General features: G+C 42.2%; 2 protein-coding genes across 3 annotated transcripts in view; both read left to right on the forward strand.

Moving 5' to 3' along the window:
- LOC138975927 (Na(+)/citrate cotransporter-like) overlaps nucleotides 1-10,957 on the forward strand; it is a 19,230-nt gene extending 8,273 nt beyond the window's left edge. The window contains exons 6-15 of the mRNA XM_070348691.1: nucleotides 85-148; nucleotides 737-973; nucleotides 1,780-1,908; nucleotides 2,831-2,941; nucleotides 3,490-3,594; nucleotides 3,974-4,071; nucleotides 4,940-5,058; nucleotides 6,263-6,424; nucleotides 6,830-6,967; nucleotides 7,342-10,957. Of these exons, the coding sequence (XP_070204792.1) occupies nucleotides 85-148; nucleotides 737-973; nucleotides 1,780-1,908; nucleotides 2,831-2,941; nucleotides 3,490-3,594; nucleotides 3,974-4,071; nucleotides 4,940-5,058; nucleotides 6,263-6,424; nucleotides 6,830-6,967; nucleotides 7,342-7,494 (1,316 nt within the window). The 3' untranslated portion in view covers nucleotides 7,495-10,957. The remainder of the gene's footprint in view (nucleotides 1-84; nucleotides 149-736; nucleotides 974-1,779; nucleotides 1,909-2,830; nucleotides 2,942-3,489; nucleotides 3,595-3,973; nucleotides 4,072-4,939; nucleotides 5,059-6,262; nucleotides 6,425-6,829; nucleotides 6,968-7,341) is intronic.
- Nucleotides 10,958-19,620: 8,663 nt separating this feature from the next.
- Nucleotides 19,621-25,000, forward strand: part of LOC138975940 (Na(+)/citrate cotransporter-like) — a 37,817-nt gene continuing 32,437 nt past the window's right edge. The window contains exon 1 of one of the 2 annotated variants that reach the window (XM_070348712.1): nucleotides 19,621-19,835. The gene's annotated coding sequence lies outside the window, so the exon portion shown is untranslated. Of the gene's footprint in view, nucleotides 19,836-22,648; nucleotides 22,668-25,000 lie in introns of those variants that run through there. The other variant, XM_070348715.1, reaches the window with a different exon arrangement.

The raw sequence follows: 25,000 nt of genomic DNA on the forward strand, positions 1-25,000 counted from the left end.
TGTGTGAGTGTGTGTGTGTGTGTGTGTGTGTGTGTGTGTGTGTGTGTGTATGTGTGTGTGTATTTACATCGTTTTGCTTTTCAGACCACGTTGAAATGTCTCCAATTGTGGTTGAAGTGAATGGAACATCTGAACAGAAGCATACAAGGTAAGGTTTGTTTTTAAAATCCCATCTTGTGGCGTTTTTTCTCGGCTACTTGCTTTTATTCTTTGGCAATATTCTAGACTACAAAATAACTGAGAGCAAAATCTTCCTGAACAATAACTGAGAGCAAAATCTTCCTGAACGTTCTCATCATTGGTAAAAGTGTCTGTCTGTTTTAAGCTGTAACAGTGGGCTCTATGTTCTCTATGTACACATAAACATGTGCATTATAGCAAACCTGGATCACCACCCTAAAACCCTATGAAAGAAGAAAACAATAAAATAAAGTTGGGAGAAGGGAATATCTCACTCTCACACTTTCGCCAATATTCGGAATACGACCGGGAATGCATTGACATCTCCAAGGATAGAAACTATCGAGGCATTTCAGTAGGCGCGTTCACCATCAAAATCATTCATTTGAAGTGACGAGATTTAGTTCTATCGGTCGACGGATTTCGGTCAGCCAGGACCTTCTCGACCTGTTGAAGACTGGTCAAGTGTGCTCAGTTTCGATTTCTTTTTTCCCAATAGGTTGACTGAATGTTTTAATATCGCGCTCTCTTTCTTTTTGTCTTTTCTTTCTTGCAGTGGAAAACTAAACAGGTTGACGCACAGGATACGTAAATACACCGTGGGCTTTGAGAAAAAGGACAAACAGAAACCAGAAGGAGAGAGAGAAGGGACACCCGAATCCCCCAAGCAGGTGTCGATGAAACAACTGGGCAAGGCTCTATCCCTGGCCATCGCTTACGCTGCCAACGTTGGGGGTATCGCCAGTCTCACTGGCACTGGACCCAACCTTGTGCTGCTAGGACAGTCTCAGATGTAAGTTTGTGTATGTGAATGTATGTGTGTTTGAGGGGTGGGGTTGTGTGTGTGTGGGGGGGGGGGGGGAGGGGTGTCGCCAGCATCACTAGCACTGGGCCAAACCTTGTATTACTTTAACAGTCGCAGATGTAAGTTTGCGTATGTGAATGTATATGTGTTTGAGGGGTGGGGTTGTGTGTGGTGGGGGGGGGTATCGCCAGTCTCACTGGCACTTACCCAACCTTGTGCTGCTTGGACAGTCGCAGATGTAAGTTGGTGTGCTTGGAGACTGATATTATGATAGAAGTGCTGTCAAGATCTGTTTTTAAGTGATTAGTTACCATATGAGTTTTGCCCGGTCTATGTAGACAAATTGGCATTTACTTTGAGATATGCGGGGGCATTAGTTTCAAGTGAGTTTTTTACGGTTTGTATATGTGTACAGATGTTGCTAGCTCTTGCAGTGTGTTTCAAAGACATATCGCAGGCCTTGCGCTGGTTGCATTGGTGCTGCTCCGGGCAACTAGTTTTAAAATACAATCAAGATTGATTACCTTTCTTTGACTGCTTACATTATGGATGGCATTGATGGTAACTGATATTGTGCCTTCGGGACGATACACAAGGCTTTTGCCCGAGAGAACATTTCCTGATTTTTCCTGTTCAGTTTTTCACGTACGCAATATTGTGTGTGTGTATGTTGTTTTTACTGAAAAAAATATTGTGTTTTTTCTCAAGTTGTTGTTGTTTGGTTTGTTTGCATTACGTTTTGGATTGTGTGATAATGTGTACAAGTACGATTTTGCCTGTTTGTTATGTACCAGTGTGTTCGAGAAGGTGGGCCTGAACACCCCGATCACCTTCGCCACGTGGCTGATCTACGGGCTGCCCCTCTCTCTCATCCTGGTCGTCATCGTGTGGATCTGGCTGCAGATCATCTTCCTCAGGTGTCGGTAAGACCCCAGCCTGTTACACTGATCACTGCTTTAAGCTGGACGTAAGGATGTTCTTAATTGAGCCGGAAATCGACTTCGCGAAGATTTCTTGCCGAACAATTAGTGCTATAGCTTCGTGCAGCAAGCTTCGCGAAGTATGCTTCGCGTAGTCGACTACGCCCAATTAATTACAGGCTTTACCAGACGCTGCTTTACTGGCGTAGACTGACCTGGAGATTTAGCTGCTGATTTGATCTATAATTAAACTGTGTGAACATGATGCTGATGCTGCTGCTGCTGCTGCTGCTGCTGCTGCTGCTGCTGCTGCTGCTGATGATGATGATAATGATGACGACGACGATGATGATGATGATGATGATGATGATGATGATGATGATGATGGCGGGTGTAGGGCTAATACTAAATTAAATTAAATGAGTTGTATGGTGCATTGCATCGTTTACAAAAGTCCGAGCACCCTGCGATGTTGCGCAGACAGAGCCCCGTACCGAATAATGGCATGGGGTAGCTGCTGCACAAAGGGCATAACATCTGAACCCCTGTAGAAACTATTTGTTCCAATAAATTTAATCTAAACAGCAAAGTGGCTGTGGTTGAGAAGAACAGTTTTAAAAAATGGATGAATTCTGTACTCACCAATACAACTGGGGCAGTACATTTTAAGGTAAAGACGGGACAGCTGCTGCATAATGCCTTTTCCTATTCATAAGACCAATATTGAAAGCTTGTTATTGTAGAAGACTACGCTTCGTAGTCACATGAGGAAAAGGTAAACAAATAACTCTTAAAAAAAAAAAAAAAAACTTGTTGACATATCTCCTATACCAAACTGTCGGATAAGCAGGGATAAGCGGAAAGACCCGGGAATGCGTACAAGAGGGTCAGCAATAAAACGAAAAATGTGTATCTATTGGTACAGTGGTGGGTGTGACTGTATCCTGAAGCGTGGCTCAGCGGCCGTGACCAGCGCCAGGAACAACAAGGTGCGAGAAGTCATCAGGGAAGAGTTCAGGAAACTGGGACCCATCTCGTGAGTACTGGCTGAGTTGACCCTCACTTCCTCATTGAACGATTGTACAATCAAACAGAATAGAAACAAATTGGGCGTTTGCAGATATACAACCTTCATGAGTCATTTATCAATCTTAAACCCAGCAAAGTAAGTAAATTTAAAGAAAATATCATTCATCCGTCAGGTATGACTTTAAAATACGGTGCAACGAGTGTTTGAAAGAAAGTATGCTTCATCGACCTTGTTTCTATTCATTCATCATATAATTAGCCTATATCCGTAAAGTCAAACCAAAACAAGTGAAGGCGAGCAGATGCATCCCCTGTGCATGTTCACTTCATATCATCATTTAGATTGTTATTATCGGTAAGGCGGAGTTGTCACGAGCATTTCTGCTTTGAAGCGAGTAAAAGCCAGACACGAGTCCTTCATTCTCATGGAAATGAACTTTCCCGAAAAGTTTTTCTTGTTGACTCTGTCAACATTTGAAACATCATCAGTATCATTATCATGTTACCTTCATCTGTCGATCCCCATAGTCCTTGATTCCTATGTTGTCGCCACAGATATGCAGAGGGCACCATTATAATGTTTTTCGCGCTTCTCGTCGTTCTATGGATCACGCGAGATCTCGGAGGAGTTGGTGGATGGGGCAGCATCTTCCCGGATGGGTAGGTAAAAGCTGTGACTTTTTTGATTACATTTACAGAAAGAGAGAAGGTAAGATGGAGAGAGCGAAAGGAAAGAAAAAAAACATATCAACAAAAAAGTCAAGAATAAAACTGGATGAAAAGGAGTGATGAAAATCGTTAAAAACAAAGTGGGGAGAGCTTGAATGTGTCTTTTTTAATATAATTTGTTTTTTGAAATAGGTGTCTCCTTTTGAATCTTAAGCTGGAAATTGTGAAGTCCGTTCTCCATTACGGCTCAAGTGATATTACTTCCTGGCAGATATTTCTCAGTGAATAGCTTGTCTCACCTACTGTATCCAGTTTAATGCAGACGATTGCAGGTTCAAGAAAGTAAAGCCTGTTTTCAACAAATGTGCAGGTTTGTGAGTGACTCCACCCCAGCCATTCTGGTCGCAGTGCTTATGTTTATTTTGCCCTCAGCCCTACCCGACATCTTCTTCCGCAGCAGACGACAAGGTCAGTGACTCTTTGTTCTCGTTGTCATCATCATACTTTTGATATTTTAATATAATATTAAATTACTATAAATAGGGTAATGCACTATGATTATAGTAAATGTTAATATACAAATTAATTAACATCATGTTTCTGAGGCTGTGTTTCTTTTTTCTTTTTAACTGAGGAATCAAACAATGTACACGTGGTCGACCAGTTAAAGCCACGATCGCAGCGAATAACTCCGATGTATGTTATGCAGTGTACGCTCGATATGATGCCGTTTTCATTCGAACATCTTCACTTCGGAGCCACAATTCACCAGCAATGGCCTGCAGTGTTAGAAAGAGCCCAGCTGGGTGGGTACAGCAGCTTGATCGGATTGGTTGAAGTTCAGCTTTGCTTGGGATTGGTTCCCATCCATTTGAGGACTTTTTGGTGCACACTACCCCTGGAATCAGGAGTCTGGTTTCCGCATAATTATATGCTATTGTCTTCTGTTTTGAGCGCTTACATTCTTCTCCCTTGTCATGTCCTTGATACCACAGAAGGACTTCTTTGCATTGTTCAATGGTCTTCTCTTTGTCTCAGGGTCTCTGCCTGGGCTTATATATTAGTATGAATATGACAGAGGTCACCAAGGAACAAAACAAATCTATCACATAAACACAGATCTTTACCAGAAAAAAGCGAATGAAAGAGGAATACAGTACTTCATCATTTTCATACGGAGAATTTCGATCTAGAAGAGAAATAAAGTTTTCATAAACTTCTTCTTCTTCTTCTTCTTCTTCTGCGTTCGTGGGCTGGAACTCCCACGGTTTTCATACACAATTCTGAAAGTGAAAATGCGAAATTTCAATTGAACTTTAAAAATGTACATTTTCAGGTAGGGGTCCACGGAGGCCTCTGACGGCTCTGATGAACTGGAAGATTCTTCACGAGAAGATGCCCTGGTCCCTCTACCTTCTGTTGGGAGGAGGTTTCGCCATTGCACAGGCTGCCCAGGTAATGTGATGGAAGGGAGGGGCATGCACGAAGATTTTCAGTCAGATAATATTTAACAATAGAGGCAAAAAGCAAAACGATTGACCATATTGCTTCAATAATACATGGGGGATTGAGACTGCCGCAAGTGAAGTTTTTGTTGTTTATTGTTGTTGTTTATTTCTTTGGGTCTCGAGAACCCAGGAGGTTATGCGAGCCCGATTCAGCATCGACCTTATTCCACGTGTTTGTTCTCGGCATATTCTTTAAAAGCTATTTACATTTAACGCAAGAGGAGTGTGGTAAGACAATGCGATTGTTATACTGCCTAATGATTTATGGGACCCTTTCTCTATCAAGTGTTTATGTCAGATTTGCCATTCATAAAGTCTGCAGGTTCTACTCTGCATTTCAACTTCCAGTCTTTCTGAGGACTTCTTGAAACAGCTTATTAAACTGTAAAGACTTAATGCTAAAATAAACGACTGGTCTGGACATTTTAAAGCGTCCATATTCTCTGGAGGGTTTCTGTCTGGGTCTCCTTCTGTGGGAGCGGTTATATATCTCCTTAAATAATTTGAGGAAGAAAGTCGCTTGTTCATTTCAATGCTTGTTATTTTCCCGGATGCCAGGAGACTAATTCCGCATAACTGTCACTTGCTCTTGCTGCACGTGCTGAATGCATTCAGAGCACTGAGTCCCTTTGTTTTTCACATCTTTATTTATTAGTCGTACGTGAAGAAAGTTGCACTAAAGCATGGCTCATTTTGCTCATCACCTTCGCTGGAAGGACAGCTTACAATTTAATTGTCACAATCAGTGACCCGCGAGTGTCTCTAACAACATTCATTGATCGTGTTGCTCATTGTTCATCAACTACAGCTTTCATACCCACTAACAATCTCAAAATCAGTCGTAATAAGGGTTGCTTAAGAATTGCGGACTGTCCATCTGGCTGCTATCAGCAATGCGCTCAGCTTTTGATGCGTGATAAATAATCAAAATAATGACTTTGGGGGTTTAAATTCGAAGGATTCTGGCCTGTTCCTGTGTCTGGGAGAGAAGCTGGCAGTGTTTGGAGTAGCCTAATCGCAACAGACGATCCTAAAATTATTGAGATAATGATTGCTTTAGGATTCGGGATTGTCGTTTTGGCAGCCAGAAACGTTGGCAGATTTTGATGCATAATAGATCATAACATGACTTTTTCTGTTATATTTTGAAGGAGTCTGGCCTGTCCTTGTGGCTTGGGGAGAAGCTGGCAGTGTTTGGAGCGTTAGACCCCTGGTTGATGTTGTTCATCATCTGTTACATCATGACCTTCGTCACTGAGGTCACCAGCAACACCGCCATCGCTACCATTATGATGCCCATCCTGGCCCAGTTGGTACGTGTTAGTGTGTGTGTTTAAGTGTGTGTGTAAGTGTGTGTTAGGGTTAGAGTGTGTGTGTGTGTGTGTGTGTGTGTGTGTGTGTGTGTGTGTGTGTGTGTGTGTGTGTGTGTCCAATTTTCGATGATGTATTTCGGCTCTTGACAGTGGATCCGAAACGTTTTCTAGTTGTTTTTTTAATGCACGTTGGGCCTGTGGTTCAGTCGCTGACACTAAACCTGAACCCGCCATTCTTCATGCGCTCCGTTGCCTTTGCAACGTCCTTCGCCTCAGTCATGTTGCATGGCGTTGTGGTTTCTTTCAGTCTCCGAGACTGTGTTCTGTTTTAGTCTCCGAGGTTGTGTTCTGTTTCAGTCTCTGAGGCTGTGTTCTGTTTCAGTCTGTGATCTTTTTGTGTTTCAGTCACTGACACTGAACCTAAACCCGCTGTTCTTCATGTTCCCCGTTGCCATCACAACGTCCTTCGCCTTCATGCTTCCCGTCGCCACGCCACCCAACGCCATCGTCTTTGCCTTCGGGGCGGTCAGGGTCATTGACATGGTAACAAGTCTTATCTTGTTCTCTTCTGACTTTGATTTAAATCACTTAATTACATGATTGTACATACAACTTGACATGCACATTTTCAAAACCAGGAAATTTACAAAATCCCTGAATATTTTAGTACATTTGTAAATCCCCGAGTGAAACAGGAATTTTACAAATTTCCTGACATTTTCAAGGATTTTGTTAATTTTCTGGTTCTGAGAATTTACTGTAACATATACAAATGCACAGACAGACACAATTTTATAATACATAATACACACATTATACAAGTAACATTTCTACGAATGGAGAGTTGAGGGGAAAGAATGAGAAGCATAAGGGAAAAGAAAAATGTAGATACATACTATGTATCATTCTTTGTGCAGGCGTCGACCGGCTTCATTCTCAACTGCCTGTCCGTGCCTTGTCTTATGCTGGCCACGGTAACCTGGGGAAACGCGTTCTTCCACTTTGACGTTCTGCCAGTAGAGTTTCTTCAGAATTCCACCGCCATTCCTCCTAACGTCACTTCCGTCTGACGAGTATGACGTCAGTGTAAAGTCAGCATTTCAAAATCAAGACTCAAAATTGTGATTGTTTTGTCCCGTGTTTTTATAAATGATATGTGCCATGAATTCACATTCCTTTTTTTGATTCTTGATGGCATTTCAAGTTTTTATACGAGTCTTTACATGCTATCCTCTTTGAAGTCGATTTTTTTTTGAGTGTATAATATTACGCCATGGGGTGAGGTCGTTAACGTAATGAACTTTTCTAATATACAACAGTTAGTGCTGACGTTATGACATCACTGATTGTGTCAGTTTCCAAAAAAAGAAGTCACTGACGCTGACGTCATGAAACCAGCTACACAGATCAAGAGCGTTAGGGTTAGCCTTGGCAGTAAACATATTATTTTAATTTTATATCTAGATGTGCAGTTACTGAATTCAAATCGACCATGACCTTGCCATTTCATTGCTATGTTATGGTGTGTGCTTTTTGTTTGATTTGTCAAATGCATTTTTTTTAACGAATGGTGTACCAAAAGAAATATAAAACATAACAAAGGAACGAAAATTGATGTCGTTAGGCATCGGACATCGGTCATAGTCCGATTATTTGCCTCAAATGTTCAATTTATATGGTCAAGTGTCGGTCAGATGTCCGATCAATCTTTGTAAAGGGCGGACAGAGTCCGATTAAATTTCGCTTACCTCAGTCGAAGCGCTTATACACTGCATTCAATTGAGATTGCATAATGAGCATGCTAACTATGCAAACTTGTAGCGAGTAAACACATACAACTATCTTTCTCACGGAGAGACTCGAGACCTAGAAATTTTACATTGTAAGCTGAGATTAACGATTAGTGATTTAAAACATCATTTAGTTATCCGTCAGTTAAGTAACGATAGTGAATGTGAATGCGGCACTGGTGCAGAAACAGTTGACCACTATTTTTTTGAATGCCCAACTTATTTGCAAGATCGCCAGGATACCATTTATACGCTTCACAATCGTTTTATTAATATTGTTACTTTATTAGAAGGGGATGTGAACGAAAGTCATTTTGAAAATATTGATATATTTAAAGCTGTTCAGGAATTCATCAGACGTACTGGTCGGTTTGGAAATAATTAGACAAACACAGATTCTCTCTCTCTCTCTCTCTCTCTCTCTCTCTCTCTCTCTCTCTCTCTCTCTCTCTCTCTCTCTCTCTCTCTCTCTCTCTCTCTCTCTCTCTCTCTCTCTCTCTCTCTCTCTCTCTCTCTCTCTCGCGCATTCTTCTGGTTAGATGTGTATGTGTGTTTACTTTATTTTCGTTGGTGTTTTCTCACCTTCTTTTCGTCTTTTCTTTTCTCTCCTAAAATAGGTAAATATTTTGAGTAAACTTCACGGATTGTTTTTATTTACTGTGTAAGGGCGTGTCTGCCATGTTCTTATTGTAAATGTGTTTGAAGACACCACCATAAGCCGTAGGCTTGTTGTTGTCTTCACCCTATGTCGATGTACATTTCCTGAACATGTAAATATGAATAAACATTGTTTAAACCAACTATCTTTCGGAGCTGCTTTCTCAATAAAATTTCCAATGCTGTAGAAATGAGTGAATTTTTATATTGTTTAACTTTCCAATAGGCATCAGCACCTTACGATGCATAACTTGCGAAAATAATTATAGGCCTATCTTCAACTTTTCTGATGGAGACATGTAGTGACTGATCTTATTGGTAACTGAGGTCACTTTTATTGCTACACTTGACTGTGCTAATGAAAAGATTGGTTTTCTGTTCTTATACCTGTAAACTGCTTGGCAAATGATTTGGTATTTGGTCCATGGTATTTTCAGCACGGTGTCGAGGGGAAATAAAGGCCGCTGTGGATCTCCCGCATTTTCTGTGAAATAAGGACACTGAATGACTCGTATCTACTGCACAATTTGATATAATAGACATGCGTGGGTGGGACCTAAAAGTGTCATGAATCCTGAAGAATTTTAAGGGGGGACCCCAAGACGCTTACGGATTTGTATAATTAACAACCAAAAAAACCGTCACCACACACATTACGAATCCGGATTTCCGGCATATACCGGAAGAATCCCAACCGTGGACATGTACTCATCATACTTTCTTCGAGTGTAACACTGGGGTGAAGAATTTGTAAAAGGTTGGAAGCAATTGACGAACGAGACAAGTATAACGTACATTGTTACGATCTAAGAAACAAACAAAGGGACGTATACGAAAGCACTCTGAAAATAGTCGACATTTGCAACAAAAGTAATTGAGAGATATGTGGAACCAACGATGAAGAAAAGCAAAGTTAAAAAGCAGTCAGGATAATGACCGCGGAAAATCTGATCGGACAGGTTGAATAACCATTCATAATATGAAAGTGTGCACGCATCTGTGTGTGTGTGTGTGTGTGTGTGTGTGTGTGTGTGTGTGTGTGTGTGTGTGTGTGTGTGTGTGTGTGTGTTTTGATACGTGGATAGGGATTGGGTGTGGCTCCGGCTAATGTAACCAGCTTTTTAATACTTTGATATACATGTGTGTATGTTTTCATACTAATGTTTAGACCAGTTGAATCTTGAGTTCTGTTGGCGATATGTTGTATATAAACTATAACCGTTGACATTGTTTCATCGCTTTTTACTCACAACGAGCTATTTATTCTGCTAAATGAAGTCATTGTACGCATTTCACAATACTTATGACATTATTAGGCTTTAAAAACCCTATTTAACTGTTTGGCCAATCATGTTAACAGCTAACACGTTGGTATATATTTAAAAGGAATATGTGAGTGATGATCAACTTTTGACGACTGTAGTGATTTGCAGTGTTCAATTAAAATGTACAGTACTTTTTATATCTTATGTCGCCAATGGTTGACAAGAAAAAGTAAACCAGTCGGGGGCAAGTCCTAGTCTTTGCTGACCATGCAGCATAACATGCGAGACATGACTAAGACACGCGTGTTTGCTGCACTGCAAAGCTTTGGCAGGTTGGCTTTGCATTTAGAAGATTAAATTGACTTGACTTTTTTTCTTCTCTTTTTAATCTTTTTTTTCGCCTAATGCTTGTGAAAGTACCGAGGAGATTTACCATTGCAAAAGTTGCACTTAATCTTTGAGATAGAATATAGTCAAATGAAGTGAAAATTAAAGATCACCACGATGTGAAAAATGGTTTACACAGGCGTGCCTTACACCAAGTTATAGACTACGTTTTTGACATAACAACTGGTTAATTGTTGTTGTTGTTGTTGTTGTTGTTGTTGTTGTTGTTGTTGTTGTTGTTGTGGGTTTTTTGAGGATATATTGCAATTACCGCAATGTCATAATTTAACCCACAGGATGTTTGTCTATTCATTAATGGATCAACAATAGCTTTTTTGTGTTGTGTTATCTGGGGAATTCCAAAATGCGACAAAACATCTCCGCATGTTAAGACTGTTTTGACTGCCGTACATTGATGAAATAAACACATAATCACTCTGTCTTATTGTTTTATAATACATGAATGGGTTATCTCCTCACTGATGGTTGGTTCCTATGCATTGCATTCACACAGAGACACAGCTTGGAAGAAATTGAAAGTTATCTCTTGAGACTATACCAGAATGTAATGGTATGTACGCCTAATATTACACCTATACTTTAAAACAAAAACATAAGGATCCATGAAGAAAACGAATACACGCTTTACAAATTTGCAAAACATATCAAGAGTCCAATAGTTTAATAAAATTAGCCTGTTTTAGAATCACAGATGGACTGTTATTGCGCCATGCTAAACGCGAGAGATTCAGATTTGTTTGGGAAAATGTGGTAGTTTTTACAACCCCATGAAATCGGCGCAGAACATGCCAGGCCGGGCAAACAAAAACGTGTGATGTACAGGGTCTTGGCATCGCACTGTGCTCACCAGTTTGTGTTTCAAAGCTGACACACTGACGAAATAATGCACTGTAGCTACATGCCTACACGACGAATACTGATACGTGTTGTTGGTCGGTCCTTAACTTTCTGTGAAGAGAATACATGTACAGTGTAGGCACATAGGTTAGACACCCTTATCAATCACCCCGCCGTATCTGACCGCCACCGTGTCAACACAAATGGACAATGGCGGCGCTCCATCATTTTCACAGTACAGTGGAACCCACCTTTTAAGAGCTCCAACAAAATTCTGAAAAATAGGTCTTAAAAGGGGGTACATTTATAGAGGTTATCAATTTGTTTTTGAAAAAAACAAGGTCTTAAGAAGACGAGTGTGTGTGTGTGTGTGTGTGTGTGCGTGCGCAGACTTCAATCGGGGGGGGGGGGGGGGGGGCTTCAACTGTACAGGCCAGCAAAGGATTTGATCATCAGCTGATAAGGAGAATAGGGAACTCTATAATCGTTTGTTTGGACGCGAAGATCATTGTTGAGGCAATATCCACTTGGGAGAACTTGAGTTTGCACTTACTCCTTGGTGGTGTTATATTGTTCGGCTACCGCAGACATGGGAGATACCGACCACATGCAATACAAAGCTCTTGAATCCAAGACTCATACATACCAAACAGTGCTCCCAATATACAACCATGTGAAGGGCATATGGGAACAGAGTGCCCTGTCCAAGGAAAAGCTGGTTACAGGTGGTACTCTTCCTTACCCTCCATGGCTGCTTGAAGCCCCAAATCTGATCATGGACTATGGAGACGGCCTCAAAAAGGCAGAAGACCCATTGCTGCTAGCCACAGTTGCAAAAGAAAAGATCGATCAACGATTTAAAAGCCACCTACAGGTCTTCACAGATGGTTCGATCCTGCAGTCAGGGGAGGCTGGGTGTGCCTTGTCGATTCATGGACTTGATATAACACGAAAATACAAGCTAAACAAGGGGATCAGCATCTTCTCTGCAGAGTTATTTGCTATCTACATGGCCTGCACACTGATAAACGATCTGCCAACCCCACCTCTGGGGGTGGTCATCCTTACGGACTCAAAATCCTCGTTGCAAGCACATGCATATGGCACCAAGAACAGAGGAGAGATGCAAACTGAAATTCATTTCTTAGCCCACCAAATTATGACAAAAGGAACAGACTTTTCCCTCATGTGGCTGCCATCCCACACAGGAATCCGGGGAAATGAAATGGCGGACAGAGCAGCAAAAGCAGCGGCTATGTCAACCATGCCAGTGACAGACATTCGGCTCTCCTGCCAGGAAGCCAAACTGCTGCTAGCCAAGCTAAAAAGAGAGGAAAGAGAGCAGACACTGTCACAAACATGTGAAGAGAGAGGATGGATACACCTCCCCTACAATAGGAAAGGGCACCACCTCACACTCCCCCCGAGACACATGAGCCTGTTGCGTCGCTTGCGCACGGTCAGCAGCCGCATCTACTGGGACAAGGTAGTCTGTCAGTGTGGCAAGACTGGACACCTCACACACGTGTTTGAAGGTTGTGACACTCTCAAGGAAGAGATGTCTAGTCTCATCCGCTACAGAAGGGAGAATATAATGCTCTCAGTCTGGGAGACTTTCTCCGCCCACACCCATCACTCGGAGAGAAACAGATGATGGTCTTGGTCACCAATCTGTTCACCTCAACTGTTGCGAGCTGGTTCTAGTGTGCTTGCAGCAGACCCAGCACAGCACAGATCCACTTCTGGAATCTTAAGCTAAATGTGTCCCAAGACACACATTTTGTAGTCCTGGCATCCTGAAAGGCAGAGGCCCCAACCTACAGGTTTGCTTCCATACCAAAACGCCTCCAGACACGGGAACTTGGGAGCAGAGGCAACAGCTCCGCTTGAACCTCAGAAACCAAATGTGCCTCCAGACACACAGATCCCTTAGACGGCCGAGGCTGTGGCCTCTAAGGTTCTCTTGTACCAAACCGCCTCCTGACTCTGCATCAGATTGCTTGCGCTGGCATCTGCTTACATAGACCCACATTAAGTCACCACCGAGTGGTAGACACAGACGACATTATTTTGGTAGCACTGACTGCCAGCTTCACGGTAATGCGTACCCCTAGCGCGGCTCTGCTTGGGTGGGAATGTTCTGAACAAAACACTATGTGTTACATGTACTCCATACCCCCCGCCCTCCTAGGAACTTCTTGACCCCAACCAATTGGGGGGGGGGGGGGGGAGTTTGCCCAGTCGGTAGAGGCGCTGGCTTTAAAACCGGTTGTTACTATCAGCGTGGGTTCAACCCCCAAGTTCGGCGCGGGATGTGTGTCCCAGAGTCAACTTTGTGCAGACTCTCCTCGGTGTCCGAACACCCCCGTGTGCACGCACGCGCACGATAAAGATCCCAGGGTCACAGCGAAAGCCTCAGGCCTTGGAAACACGAATACATGCATGCAAAAATATGAAGCCCGGGTGTCCGTTCGGCCAACAGCCAATAAAGTAACCATTTCAGCACTGACCCAAGACGACCCAACCCGGTCCCTAGCCCATTTCAGGTCTCCTCTAGCAGCCGGCAGCCAGCTGTCTACATCCCCCCCCCCCCCCCCGCATTTTTATTTGTTATTTTCATACAAAGCCGGGTTCTCCCGTGTAACATGCCCCTAATGGCTTAGCCGTGAGGGCGTAAAACTTACATTTTCCAACACGGTGGCCTAGTGGTAAGGCGTCAGGGTCATACCTAAGACTTTAAAATTGGCAATCTAGTGGCTGCTCCGCCTGGCGTCTGGCATTATGGGGTTAGTGCTAGGACTGGTTGGTCCGGTGTCAGAATAATGTGACTGGGTGAGACATGAAGCCTGTGCTGCGACTTCTGTCTTGTGTGTGGGACACGTTAAATGTCAAAGCAGCACCGCCCTGATATCATCACCCTTCGTGGTGGACTGGGCGTTAAGCAAACAAACAAATTGTTCGGCATCATGAAGTGTTATATGGCCTATCAATAATCGAGTGTATACAGATCGTTGTATGCGGTTTCCTAGAGTGGCCTGGTCCATGACACATAACTCGGATCTTATAACTTTTATGGACCTCTCAACTGCTCATTACATTTGTTGAAAACGACTTTAAACACCAAAGAAAGAAAGAAAGATTACATTTGTTCAAACTCACCTCTTAAATATAACGAACGCCAGTGAAGTATTGGTGTAAATAAGAGAGAAATAAATAAAGAACCAAAGAAAGAAAGGAAAGAAACAAAAAAAGAAAGTTAGACAGGCAGAACGACAGAAAAAGGTCACTAGCACTTATAAAGAAAACACACAAAATCAAAAGACGCGGAGAAAGAAATAAACAAAGGTGGGAAAGAAGAGAGGTTCTTTCTCTGGACGTTATAAAAAGAGAAAAGACAAGAATTTATTTATTTATTTTTTATTTATTTACGAGGATTTATATCGCGCACGTATCTCACCACACAAGGCGACTCAAGGCGCATGTTACCTATTAATGCCGTGTGAGATGGAATTTTTTACACAATATCATTATGTCACGCATTCACATCGGCCAGTAGATCGACTGCCTATAGGCGCTGCATCCACCTTTCACGGCCTAGTATTCCAGGTCACACGGGTATTTTGGTGGACATTTTTATCTACGCCTGTACAATTTTGCCAGGAAAGACGTTTTTGTCAATCGTGGGATCTTGTACGTGCATACCCCAATGTAGTGTAGAATTATATTAAAAATATCTAGGTACAAGATTGATCCAAACAAAATGTTCATATAGGTTAGCTATTATACCCGGCATTAACCGGGTTTTCGCGTGTTTTTGACTGACATTATCCCTATGAACGCTACAAATAGAACAAAGAGGAAAATTATACCACGAGTACAATTTGAGCGAAATCAAAATGGTCATCATACAGTCATTGACCCGTAATAAGCGAGTAATTCAGCGGACTGTACAAACACGGCACTGTTTCAAGCCAAAGCCCGGAGACAAGTAGCAAGCTGGGAAAAGTAGACAAAGGCTAGATTGTATAGGTGATAGTCACAGCTTTATCTTCTTCTTCTTCTTCTTCTTCTTCTTCTTCTTCTTCTTCTTCTTTGTTCATGGGCTGAAACGCCCACGTTCACTCATGTTTTTTGCACGAGTGGATTTTTACGTGTATGACCGTTTTTACCCCGCCAATCAGGCAGCATTCGCCGACTTCGGGGGAAACAGCTTATCTAAAACTAAACACTTCAAGTCCCGTACCTAGACTAGTCTTAAAATCTCTATTCACTGAATTAGTGCGGATCGAGTACTAAGTGTACCTTTCATCGCTTGATGCCGAACGAAGTCTTTACCACGCGTATCCCATGACCCACGTGGTGCTCCATTCGCCTCCGACAGCTCGATTGAAAAGATCTTACGCAAACACATAGTTGCAAGGGGTGACTGAAAGTCAACAACGGCTGTTGGCCTTCCGGTTATAGGCATTCGATTTATGAGTAGATTGAATTCTAGTTGATTGAGCAGCTTTCTATCATACATGTATGTCCTCTGTCTCCGTTACGCTAGCTGATCATATAAAGGTTCAGAATGGAAAGAAAGATTTTCATCGAATTTTAAAATCACTCTTATTTCCTTAGCAAGAACTCTTTTCTCTTTCTCAGTAATTCTCATCTGTTTCTGTTGAACACGACAGACTTTTTAGTTTTAACAATAACAATAACAATAACAACACATCCGCCCTGCCTATAATAACAGTTCCATTGGTCATTCTTGCACCACAGTGGCATGCTTTTGTTTGTTTTGTTACGTTGATATATTTTTCAATATTTTTGTATTGTTTTGGTAAAAACGCTTGAAGCTATTGATGCAAATTGTGCTATAGAAAAGCTACATACTATTATTTTGATATATTATACACACAAAAAGACGCTTTATCTAAAACAGATGTTGCTCTGTTATCAACCACAAGCCTAACCATCTGTGACAGAAGTACGTTCACACTATGCATCGAGCAAGCACATTTTTCCCCTGTTTAAAATGCAGTTTTGTACGCGATTGTGAAGGAATACTGAAAGCACGCATGAAGGTATGTTTGTGGTGAGAAGTGTGTATGTTACAGTTAATCTGTGAAACCAGGGAATACGTGTATTAACTAGGTAATACATGAATTAACTGACGGAAAAAAACAGTTAATTCATGTATTACCTAAAATAGTTTAGTTAATACACGTATTCCCTGGTTTCACAGATTAACTGTAACATGTACACCTTCACTATCATCCAAGCGCTGGAATGCAATGCTAATTTGCTATTTCTGTCCTAAGTACAAGAGACTATTTGGGACATGAAATGTTATCGGTAGTGCTGGACATTTACGTATCAGGAGCCTGGCCAGTCATTTCATGGTGCTTGTTTGGGTTTGTTAACAGTGTATTGAGATAACTGCAAAGTAAGAGGCAACACATCCTGCCCAACCATCCCACAAACGTCCCTCTCAGTCACCCCCCCCCCCCCCAAAAAGAATAAAAAAATAAATAGAGGTAGGCGTTAATGCTTAATTTTGTATTCAAAGGATCACACCTATCTCATCTACATGGGGACAGGGCGTGAATGTTTATTCTTGAATACATAAAACATGTGTAATGTATATGTCTGATCGTTCGATGGTTTTTTGTTTGTTTGTTTGTGTGTGTGATTGTTTCTTCAAATCGGTTTTTATGGAAGAGAGAATGTCCTTTTCCAAGTTGAAATTTCAAAGTTATATCTTTTTTATTGTCACAAACACGGCCTTGCAGTCTTTTCACGCCTAGTCGAGTAAAAGTGTGCGTACATGCTAATTTTATCTGCAGTTAAGAGTAATAAAACAGACAACTACCTCCGCCTGCAAGGACTGTAGACTGGTTGAAAAGAAGCTCGTTTGTATTGTATACACTTGTTCATTGGTATCTGACGGTGATGAATGTGGCAATCTCTTCGTATTAGTGAGTACGTTAAGCATTGTACTACTCTTGGTATGCGTTTCTACACTGAGCAATAGAATTGTTAATATACAGTATCATGTTGCTAGGACATGCATATATTTCGTACATACCCTGGGTTTTTTTTCTTCATTAATCACGTATATATCTAGGTGCAGTTGGTTTAAAACAATGTTTTATTTCTGTTTTACGTTTTCATGAAATTATTATCAAGTGAACACAACAATAAGCTAATGGCTTATGGTGGCGTCTTCAAAACAAACTTACATTCAGAAATAAACGATGGCAGAAAGTGTGTGTGTGTGTGTGTGTGTGTGTGTGTGTGTGTGTGTGTGTGTGTGTGTGTGTGTGTGTGTGTGTGTGTGTGGGTGTGTGTGTGTGTGTGTGTGTGTGTGTGTGTATTTGCTTCTCTTTCTTTGTATGCAACTACCTCTTGTAATGTTTATCTTTTGTAAATGTTTAACGTGTGTATATATATTTGTATATAATATTAGAGTAGACTGGTTGAAAAGAAGCTCGTTTGTATTGATAATGCCACAACCCTCGTAAAATAAAACTTGATTTGATTTGATTTGATTTGATTTGATCTCTCTCTCTCTGTCTAATCCACCCCTCCCCCAATGCTAATTTCTATGCTTTTGATCAATTTTTCAAGTCAGCGTAGTGAGGTGTGGCGGTTTAAAAACCGAGTCTGCCGAGTCAATTCCAGGGAGTACACTAAAACTGATATGTACAGACAATCTGTGATTTATGTGTGTGTGGTAACAGCTGGTTCCCAGACAAAAAAGTATGAAAACAACATATTTGCACTTAGGCGATAAAAAAAGAGCTTTAAAACTCATACTCTCGTAAATGCGCCGGCGGACTGTGTATTTTTTTTCCATCCATTTTTTGACCAACACCTGCGAGGAAAAAATAATTATAACCTCCATGAGAATTGCCACCAATGTACTGATTTTACTCCGCAAACATAGATAATGTAAGATACGGATACCTAAATTTCTCGCTTTGCATTCATTACGTCCATAAGTCTGATAAAGTAACCATACAGCAGGTGTTGTAATTTACTTCACTCTTTCATTAACATTGGCCAGCATTTCGATAGAAGGTTTGTGATTTGTTTGTTTGTTTGTTCGTTCATGGGCTGAAACTCCCACGGCTTTTACGTGTATGACCGTTTTTACCCCGCCATTTAGGCAGCCATACGCCGCTTTCGGGGGAGCATGCTGGGTATTTTCGTGTTTCTATAACACACCGAACTCTGACATGGATTACAGGATCTTTTTCGTGCGCACTTGGTCTTGTGCTTGCGTGTACACACGGGGGTGTTCGCCGGACACCGAGGAGAGTCTGCACACAAAGTTGACTCTGAGAAATAAATCTCTCGCCGAACGTGGGGACGAACTCACGCTGACAGCGGCCAACTGGATACAAATCCAGCGCGCTACCGACTGAGCTACATCCCCGCCCGAAGGTTTGTGATCATCGAAGGTTTTTGCTTCTTTGTTTTGTCTTGTTTCGTTCTGTCCTGTTCTGTTCTTTTCTTTAAACCCCTCTGTTCTCAGTCCTTTTTTGGTCATCTAATGTGGCTCCGGAATGGGGGGGGGGGGGGGGGGGGGGGCGAGCAGGCCAAACACATCTCTTTACACCCACGGTTTAGCAGGATGTGGTATTGCTTCCCTATCACTCCCCCCCCTCCCCCCATTTCCTACGCCACCAACCGACGGCACGCATCACAATATAAAACCATACCTGTCGGGTCATTTTCGCGGGGTCTTCGAACCGCTAAGCAGACAAACGACAGGGGTTCAGGATACGTTCAACGTAACATCAATCGCAGAGCACTGTCCATAGCGTGCTGTTTTGATCTCCATTTTACAACGTGGGTAACACTGTTCCCTCCTTTGAGCTGAAAAATATCGGTGTGTCATTTTAAATTAAACGACATATATCCTGTTGGTGACTGCAGTTGCACCTGTTCAACAACTGAGTGACGTGTATGCAAAACCAGGCCTGAGTACTCCACATATGTGAACCTCCAACACGAAATGAGTCGCATGTCACCTCGCGCGGCTCTGCGCTAGGCTTAATATAAGTCCGGGGAGTGTATGGTAACAGTGTGAGGGTCACCTTAGTCACAGGCTTATAACTCAAGTTTTTGCTCTTTTCTAAAACGGTTTTCACCACTGGATAGAGCATAAAAAACTCTGTATGAAAATGAAAAAATATGAAAATCATGCAAAGGTGACATGCGACTCATTTCGTGGTGGAGGGTCACATATAAAAACTGTGTATATCACTCGCATACGCCCCAAGGCCGTGGGAAATAAACAACAAGTTTGGTAAATCCGGGAGGGCTGACCGAGTAAAGGAGATAGTAACGTGCTCAGCTTTGAACGGAGGCGCTGTGTTGTCCTGGATTATCTTTCAAATCCTCTTGTTTGATCACAAGCTGGTGGAAACTTTCGTGTGCGGTTGAATCCGGCTGTGCAAAGTAAGTCAACTCACTTTTGTGGCTAAAATTCTTCTGTGTTTGTTTTTTGGGTTGCTTTGTATGCGTTGGTTGTTTTGTTTGTTTGGTGTCTGGTTTTGTTTTCTGCTGTGTTTTTGTCCTTAAAAAGACTATATTGTTCTTGTTTAATTTTTATTTTTGTACTTTTGTATTCTTTTTTTTTGGGAACGTAAGCAGATTTGCAGTCTCGGGTTTGGGTTGTTTTCCGTCCGTTTCTCTCTTTTCTCTTTTTTTTCAACTGCTCAGTTGTTCTAATGCCTACTAATTCACACAAAATGTTTGTGTGTGCGTGTGCAGGTGTGTGTGTGTACGTGTGTGTGCGTGTGTGTGCGTGTGTGTGTGTGAGAGAGAGAGAGAGAGAGTGTGTGTGTGTGTGTGTGTGTGTGTGTGTGTGTGTGTGTGTGTGTGTGTGTGTGTGTGTGTGTGTGTGTGTGTGTGTGTGTGTGTATGTGTGAGTGTATGTGTGTATATGTGCGCGCGCGCGTGTGTGAGTGTGTGTTTTAGTATCTTTCATTAGTTTTAACCAACACTTTTCGTTTTGACCGAAGTGTGTCTTCGTTGCGTACGCTTGCACTTACCCCCCCCCCCCCCCGCACACACACACACACACACACACTGCAGGACTGCATGACAAATATTTTCCATTATTCTTCTGCATGTCTTTTTCAATGTCACTTTATGGCGTTTAATTTTTGTCCAAACGTTTATTACGAGTTAATTACAGGTGATTTCGCATAGTCACTGTATTCTGTTGTAGGGTTCCAATCTTGTTGTCTTTTCACCAGCCCGGGGGTCGGGTGGGGTGGTGTGGGGCTGAGGTAGGGTGGGGTGGGGGGTGGGGGGGGGCTAGTTGTTAGATCTAGAGCTGTTAGTGAACCGCGGGATACGGGTTCGAATCGGAAACGGGTCACCTTAATGTGCAGACTCAGAGATGGTATCCATGCCCCATGGCCGTGTCACCACTGTGGCATGCGGGTATTCTGCCAGAAGTAAGGGTGGCTGATTATACATCTCCGTTGCTGGGAGGAAGCGACCCGAATTTCCCAGCGATGGGACAATAAAGTAACAACAAAATGACAAATGAATTTTTCTGTGTATACCTACTCACGATAGGATTGACTATTTTGAACTTGTAATGCAAGAATATATTTGATTATTGATTACCCTGTTTGATTTTATACTGTTTTAACCCTTGTTCGTTTTAATCAATTGCATCAAATGTCGACGTTTAGCAGAATAAATCCGAATTTAAATATGTCTTGTCCTTACTTACGAGGTTAAAAAAAATAACCCGAGTCGTTTAAAAAAATATATAGAGCAATGCTTTTGTTAATTCTATTCGATCTAAACTTGCTTTAAATAATAATAATTGGTGATTGTCTTCTGTCGATACGTCACGTAACTCTTAATCTTCTGATCATGTCTTTCTTTGGTCTGTGATCCGACCTGAACTGGGCGGTACGAATTGTACTTGGAGAGTATTTTCCATAACATCATTTCCACAATGTCAGGCGCTTTTGTCAACAAAAAAAGTGTTCCTCTTTCTCCACCTTTTCACCTCATCGTCAATTCTAGGTCTTTCACTCCTCTCTTATCTCATTTCTCCCCAACCCCCTTTTAGGACGCCTCTCCCCCCACCCCCCTCTGTCTCCTAGCTTGCTGCTATCTGTGTAAGTATTCGTACATACAGGTCTTTGTATATGTTCATGTAATTGAGATTAGCTTAGCTCCTATTCGAGCGAGGGATATCTTCTTCTTCTTCTTCTTCTTCTTCTTCTTCTTCTTCTTCTTCTTCGTCCATGGGCTGAAACTCCCACGTTCACTCATGTTTTTGCATTAGTGGGTTTTTAATGTGTATGACTGTTTTTACCCCGCCATACAGGCGGCATACGCCGATTTCGGTGGAAGCATGCTGGGTATTTTCGTGTTTCTATAACCCACCGAACTCTGACAAGGATTACAGGATCTTTTTCGTGCGCACTTTGTCTTGTGCTTGCGTGTACACACGTCTGCACATCTGCACATAAGTTGACCTGGGAGATCGGAAAAATCTCCACCCTTAACCGGCCACCAGGAAGGCGCAGCTCGGATTCGAACTCACGACCTTCCAATTAAGAAACCGACGTCTTACCACCACGCCACTGCGCCCGTCCGAGCGAGGGAGGAATAAGAAAAGTGCATTTGTTTTAAGCTTACACTAGCTGGAACCCTCATAAATAAAGATTGTTGTCATGTGTTACGTTATTGTGACACCCCCTCCCTCCCTCTCTCATTCTCTCTTGATTCTATCTGTGTTGCACCCCCCCCACCCCCACCCCCTCACGTCCTCTATCTCTTGTCATCTATCATACTTCATTATCCCCGCAATTCTTCATGCACAAACTGACACTGACGCTGACAGCAGATTATTCGAGAAACCTTTATGCAGGCCCATATGGTTATAAGATTATAAAGTTGTAGGCTAACTGTCTAGTTATTCCCGTCTTTAAAGTACAGTTACTCCCTACTCGATCTCATTGGTGTAAGATACGAGCTACAATGCCTTAAAGGGATATACTATGTTGTGTTTTGGTCTTCTTCATAAGTAGTCTTGTTCAAAATTAAAAAACTCAAACTTCTTTTTGTTGTATACGAATGAACTAATAAAACGCTGTTTAACAGCTGTGTTGTCAAATCGATTTTTTCTCTCTCCAAAGTCAGTGTGGCGCCTGCGCAAAACTAATGCGCATAAGAAACGGCGTCTGCTATCAAAACCTGAGATCAACGCATCGACGCACAAACTGTCATTTTGTAAGTTTGGAACAACAAATCAAGGTCAGAACAGCTATATAATCGCTATTGTATTTTCAGCGTAGCAATAGGGTCCGATATTTAGACTCGAACAAGTATAATGCGACTCGTCTTCGACTCGTCGGCATTATACTGTACTTGTCTCGTCTAAATATCGGACCCTATTGCTACGCTAAGAACACAATAGCTGTTAAGAATAATGATGATAATAACTAAGGGGGGAGTTTACGTCCTCACAGAAACTGTTTCTATTAGGGACATGAGTTGGTGATACGCTAAAAATGATGATAATAATAGTAATGAGAGTTTATATAGCGCGTACCACGAAGAATCGTGCTCTCCTTGCTTTACATGTTAACGATAAATAGAACAAAAGTTTAACATTGAATGCATATAAACAATAACATATAAACCTTAAACAAAAAACAAAAAAACAAAAATGTACGACGACACAACATAAACTTTGTCACAATAGCGTTTAGGCACACACTAACGCAATAATCATATGTAGGAGAAAAGTCAGTAACGTGAACTTTCCCTGGAAATAAGAACCGGTCAGGTGACAGCTTTGACCCACTCGTCGTGATCCAGCATAATTCTGATTTCTGTCGTTCAAGATCTGAGAACTGAGAACTGACGGGGGTTTCTTAAAGCTACCGTCTTTCTCCACTACATGGTACTATTCACCGTCACGGGTCTGTCTAGGTTTTAACACGGTACTATTCACCGTCACAGGTCTGTCTAGGTTTTAACACGGTACTATTCACCGTCACAGGTCTGTCTAGGTTTTAACACGGTACTATTCACCGTCACAGGTCTCGTCTAGGTTTTAACACGGTACTATTCACCGTCACAGGTCTGTCTAGGTTTTAACACGGTACTATTCACCGTTACAGGTCTGTCTAGGTTTTAACACGGTACTATTCACCGTCACAGGTCTGTCTAGGTTTTAACACGGTACTATTCACCGTCACAGGTCTCGTCTAGGTTTTAACACGGTACTATTCACCGTCACAGGTCTGTCTAGGTTTTAACACGGTACTATTCACCGTCACAGGTCTGTCTAGGTTTTAACACGGTACTATTCACCGTCACAGGTCTGTCTAGGTTTTAACACGGTACTATTCACCGTCACAGGTCTGTCTAGGTTTTAACACGGTACTATTCACCGTCACGGGTCTGTCTAGGTTTTAACACGGTACTATTCACCGTCACAGGTCTGTCTAGGTTTTAACACGGTACTATTCACCGTCACAGGTCTGTCTAGGTTTTAACACGGTACTATTCACCGTCACAGGTCTGTCTTGGTTTTAACACGGAATTAGAGCATCCTTTTTCTTTGACACATACCTTCTTCTTCTTCATCTGCGTTCGTGGGCTGAAACTCCCACGTACACTCGTGTTTTTACACGAGTGGAATTTTACGTGTATGACCGTTTTTACCCTGCCATTTAGGCAGCCATACGCCGCTTTCGGAGGAAGCATGCTGGGTATTTTCGTGTTTCTGTAACCCACCGAACTCTGACATGGATTACAGGATCTTGTTCGTGCGTACTTGGTCTTGTGCTTGCGTGTACACATAAAGGGGGATAAGCCACTAGCAGGTCTGCACATAAGTTGACATGGGAGATCGGAAAAATCTCCACACTTAACCCACCAGGCGGCCGCGGCCGGGATTCTGTCTACGTGTTTTAGACACACCCTTGCTAGTGATTGGCCCCTCCAATGCTTGTCCCAGTAAAAGCAAGGGTATTCACTCTTTCACAACCCATGTAATCCCGACAGAGTTATTTTTGGAATCCGTCTACTTAGCAGATTGACAGATGTTTCACTCAAGAAATAATTTCAACGAAAATTTTGACTGCGTTGAAAGCATGCAGCAAGGTTGTTCATTTTGGGCATGTGTTTAAGTTGAATTATGCTTTTATCGCTTACACAAGAAGGAATGTACAGGGTCACGAGGTTTGGACCTAGTGTGCAAAACCCAGCCTCAGACAATCGGTGACGTGAAGACAGCAATTGCGGGAGGGTTCAGGGCATTAATTCCCAATGAAGGAATTCGTTCATGTCATTGATAAATTCTGCGCACAACTCGCAAGCGTGAATTTCACGCAAAAGGGGTCGTCTTTCTTACAATCACATAGCAATTTGAGTTCAGCAAATATCTCCATATCTGGTGCACATTAACTTCAGTTTGTGCAAGATCTTTGCACTAAATTTCTGGTCTGTAGGTCAAATGATCCGATTTCTAAATACTCTCCAAAATGTGTTCCAAACAACCCCTCTGAAATTGCCAGTGACACAAACGCCTGCGTGTGTGGGTATTGCCGTAATCATGGCAGACATGTTCTGTTTTT

Source organism: Littorina saxatilis, linkage group LG9 (assembly GCF_037325665.1).
Source record: "Littorina saxatilis isolate snail1 linkage group LG9, US_GU_Lsax_2.0, whole genome shotgun sequence".
Taxonomy (NCBI): domain Eukaryota; kingdom Metazoa; phylum Mollusca; class Gastropoda; order Littorinimorpha; family Littorinidae; genus Littorina; species Littorina saxatilis.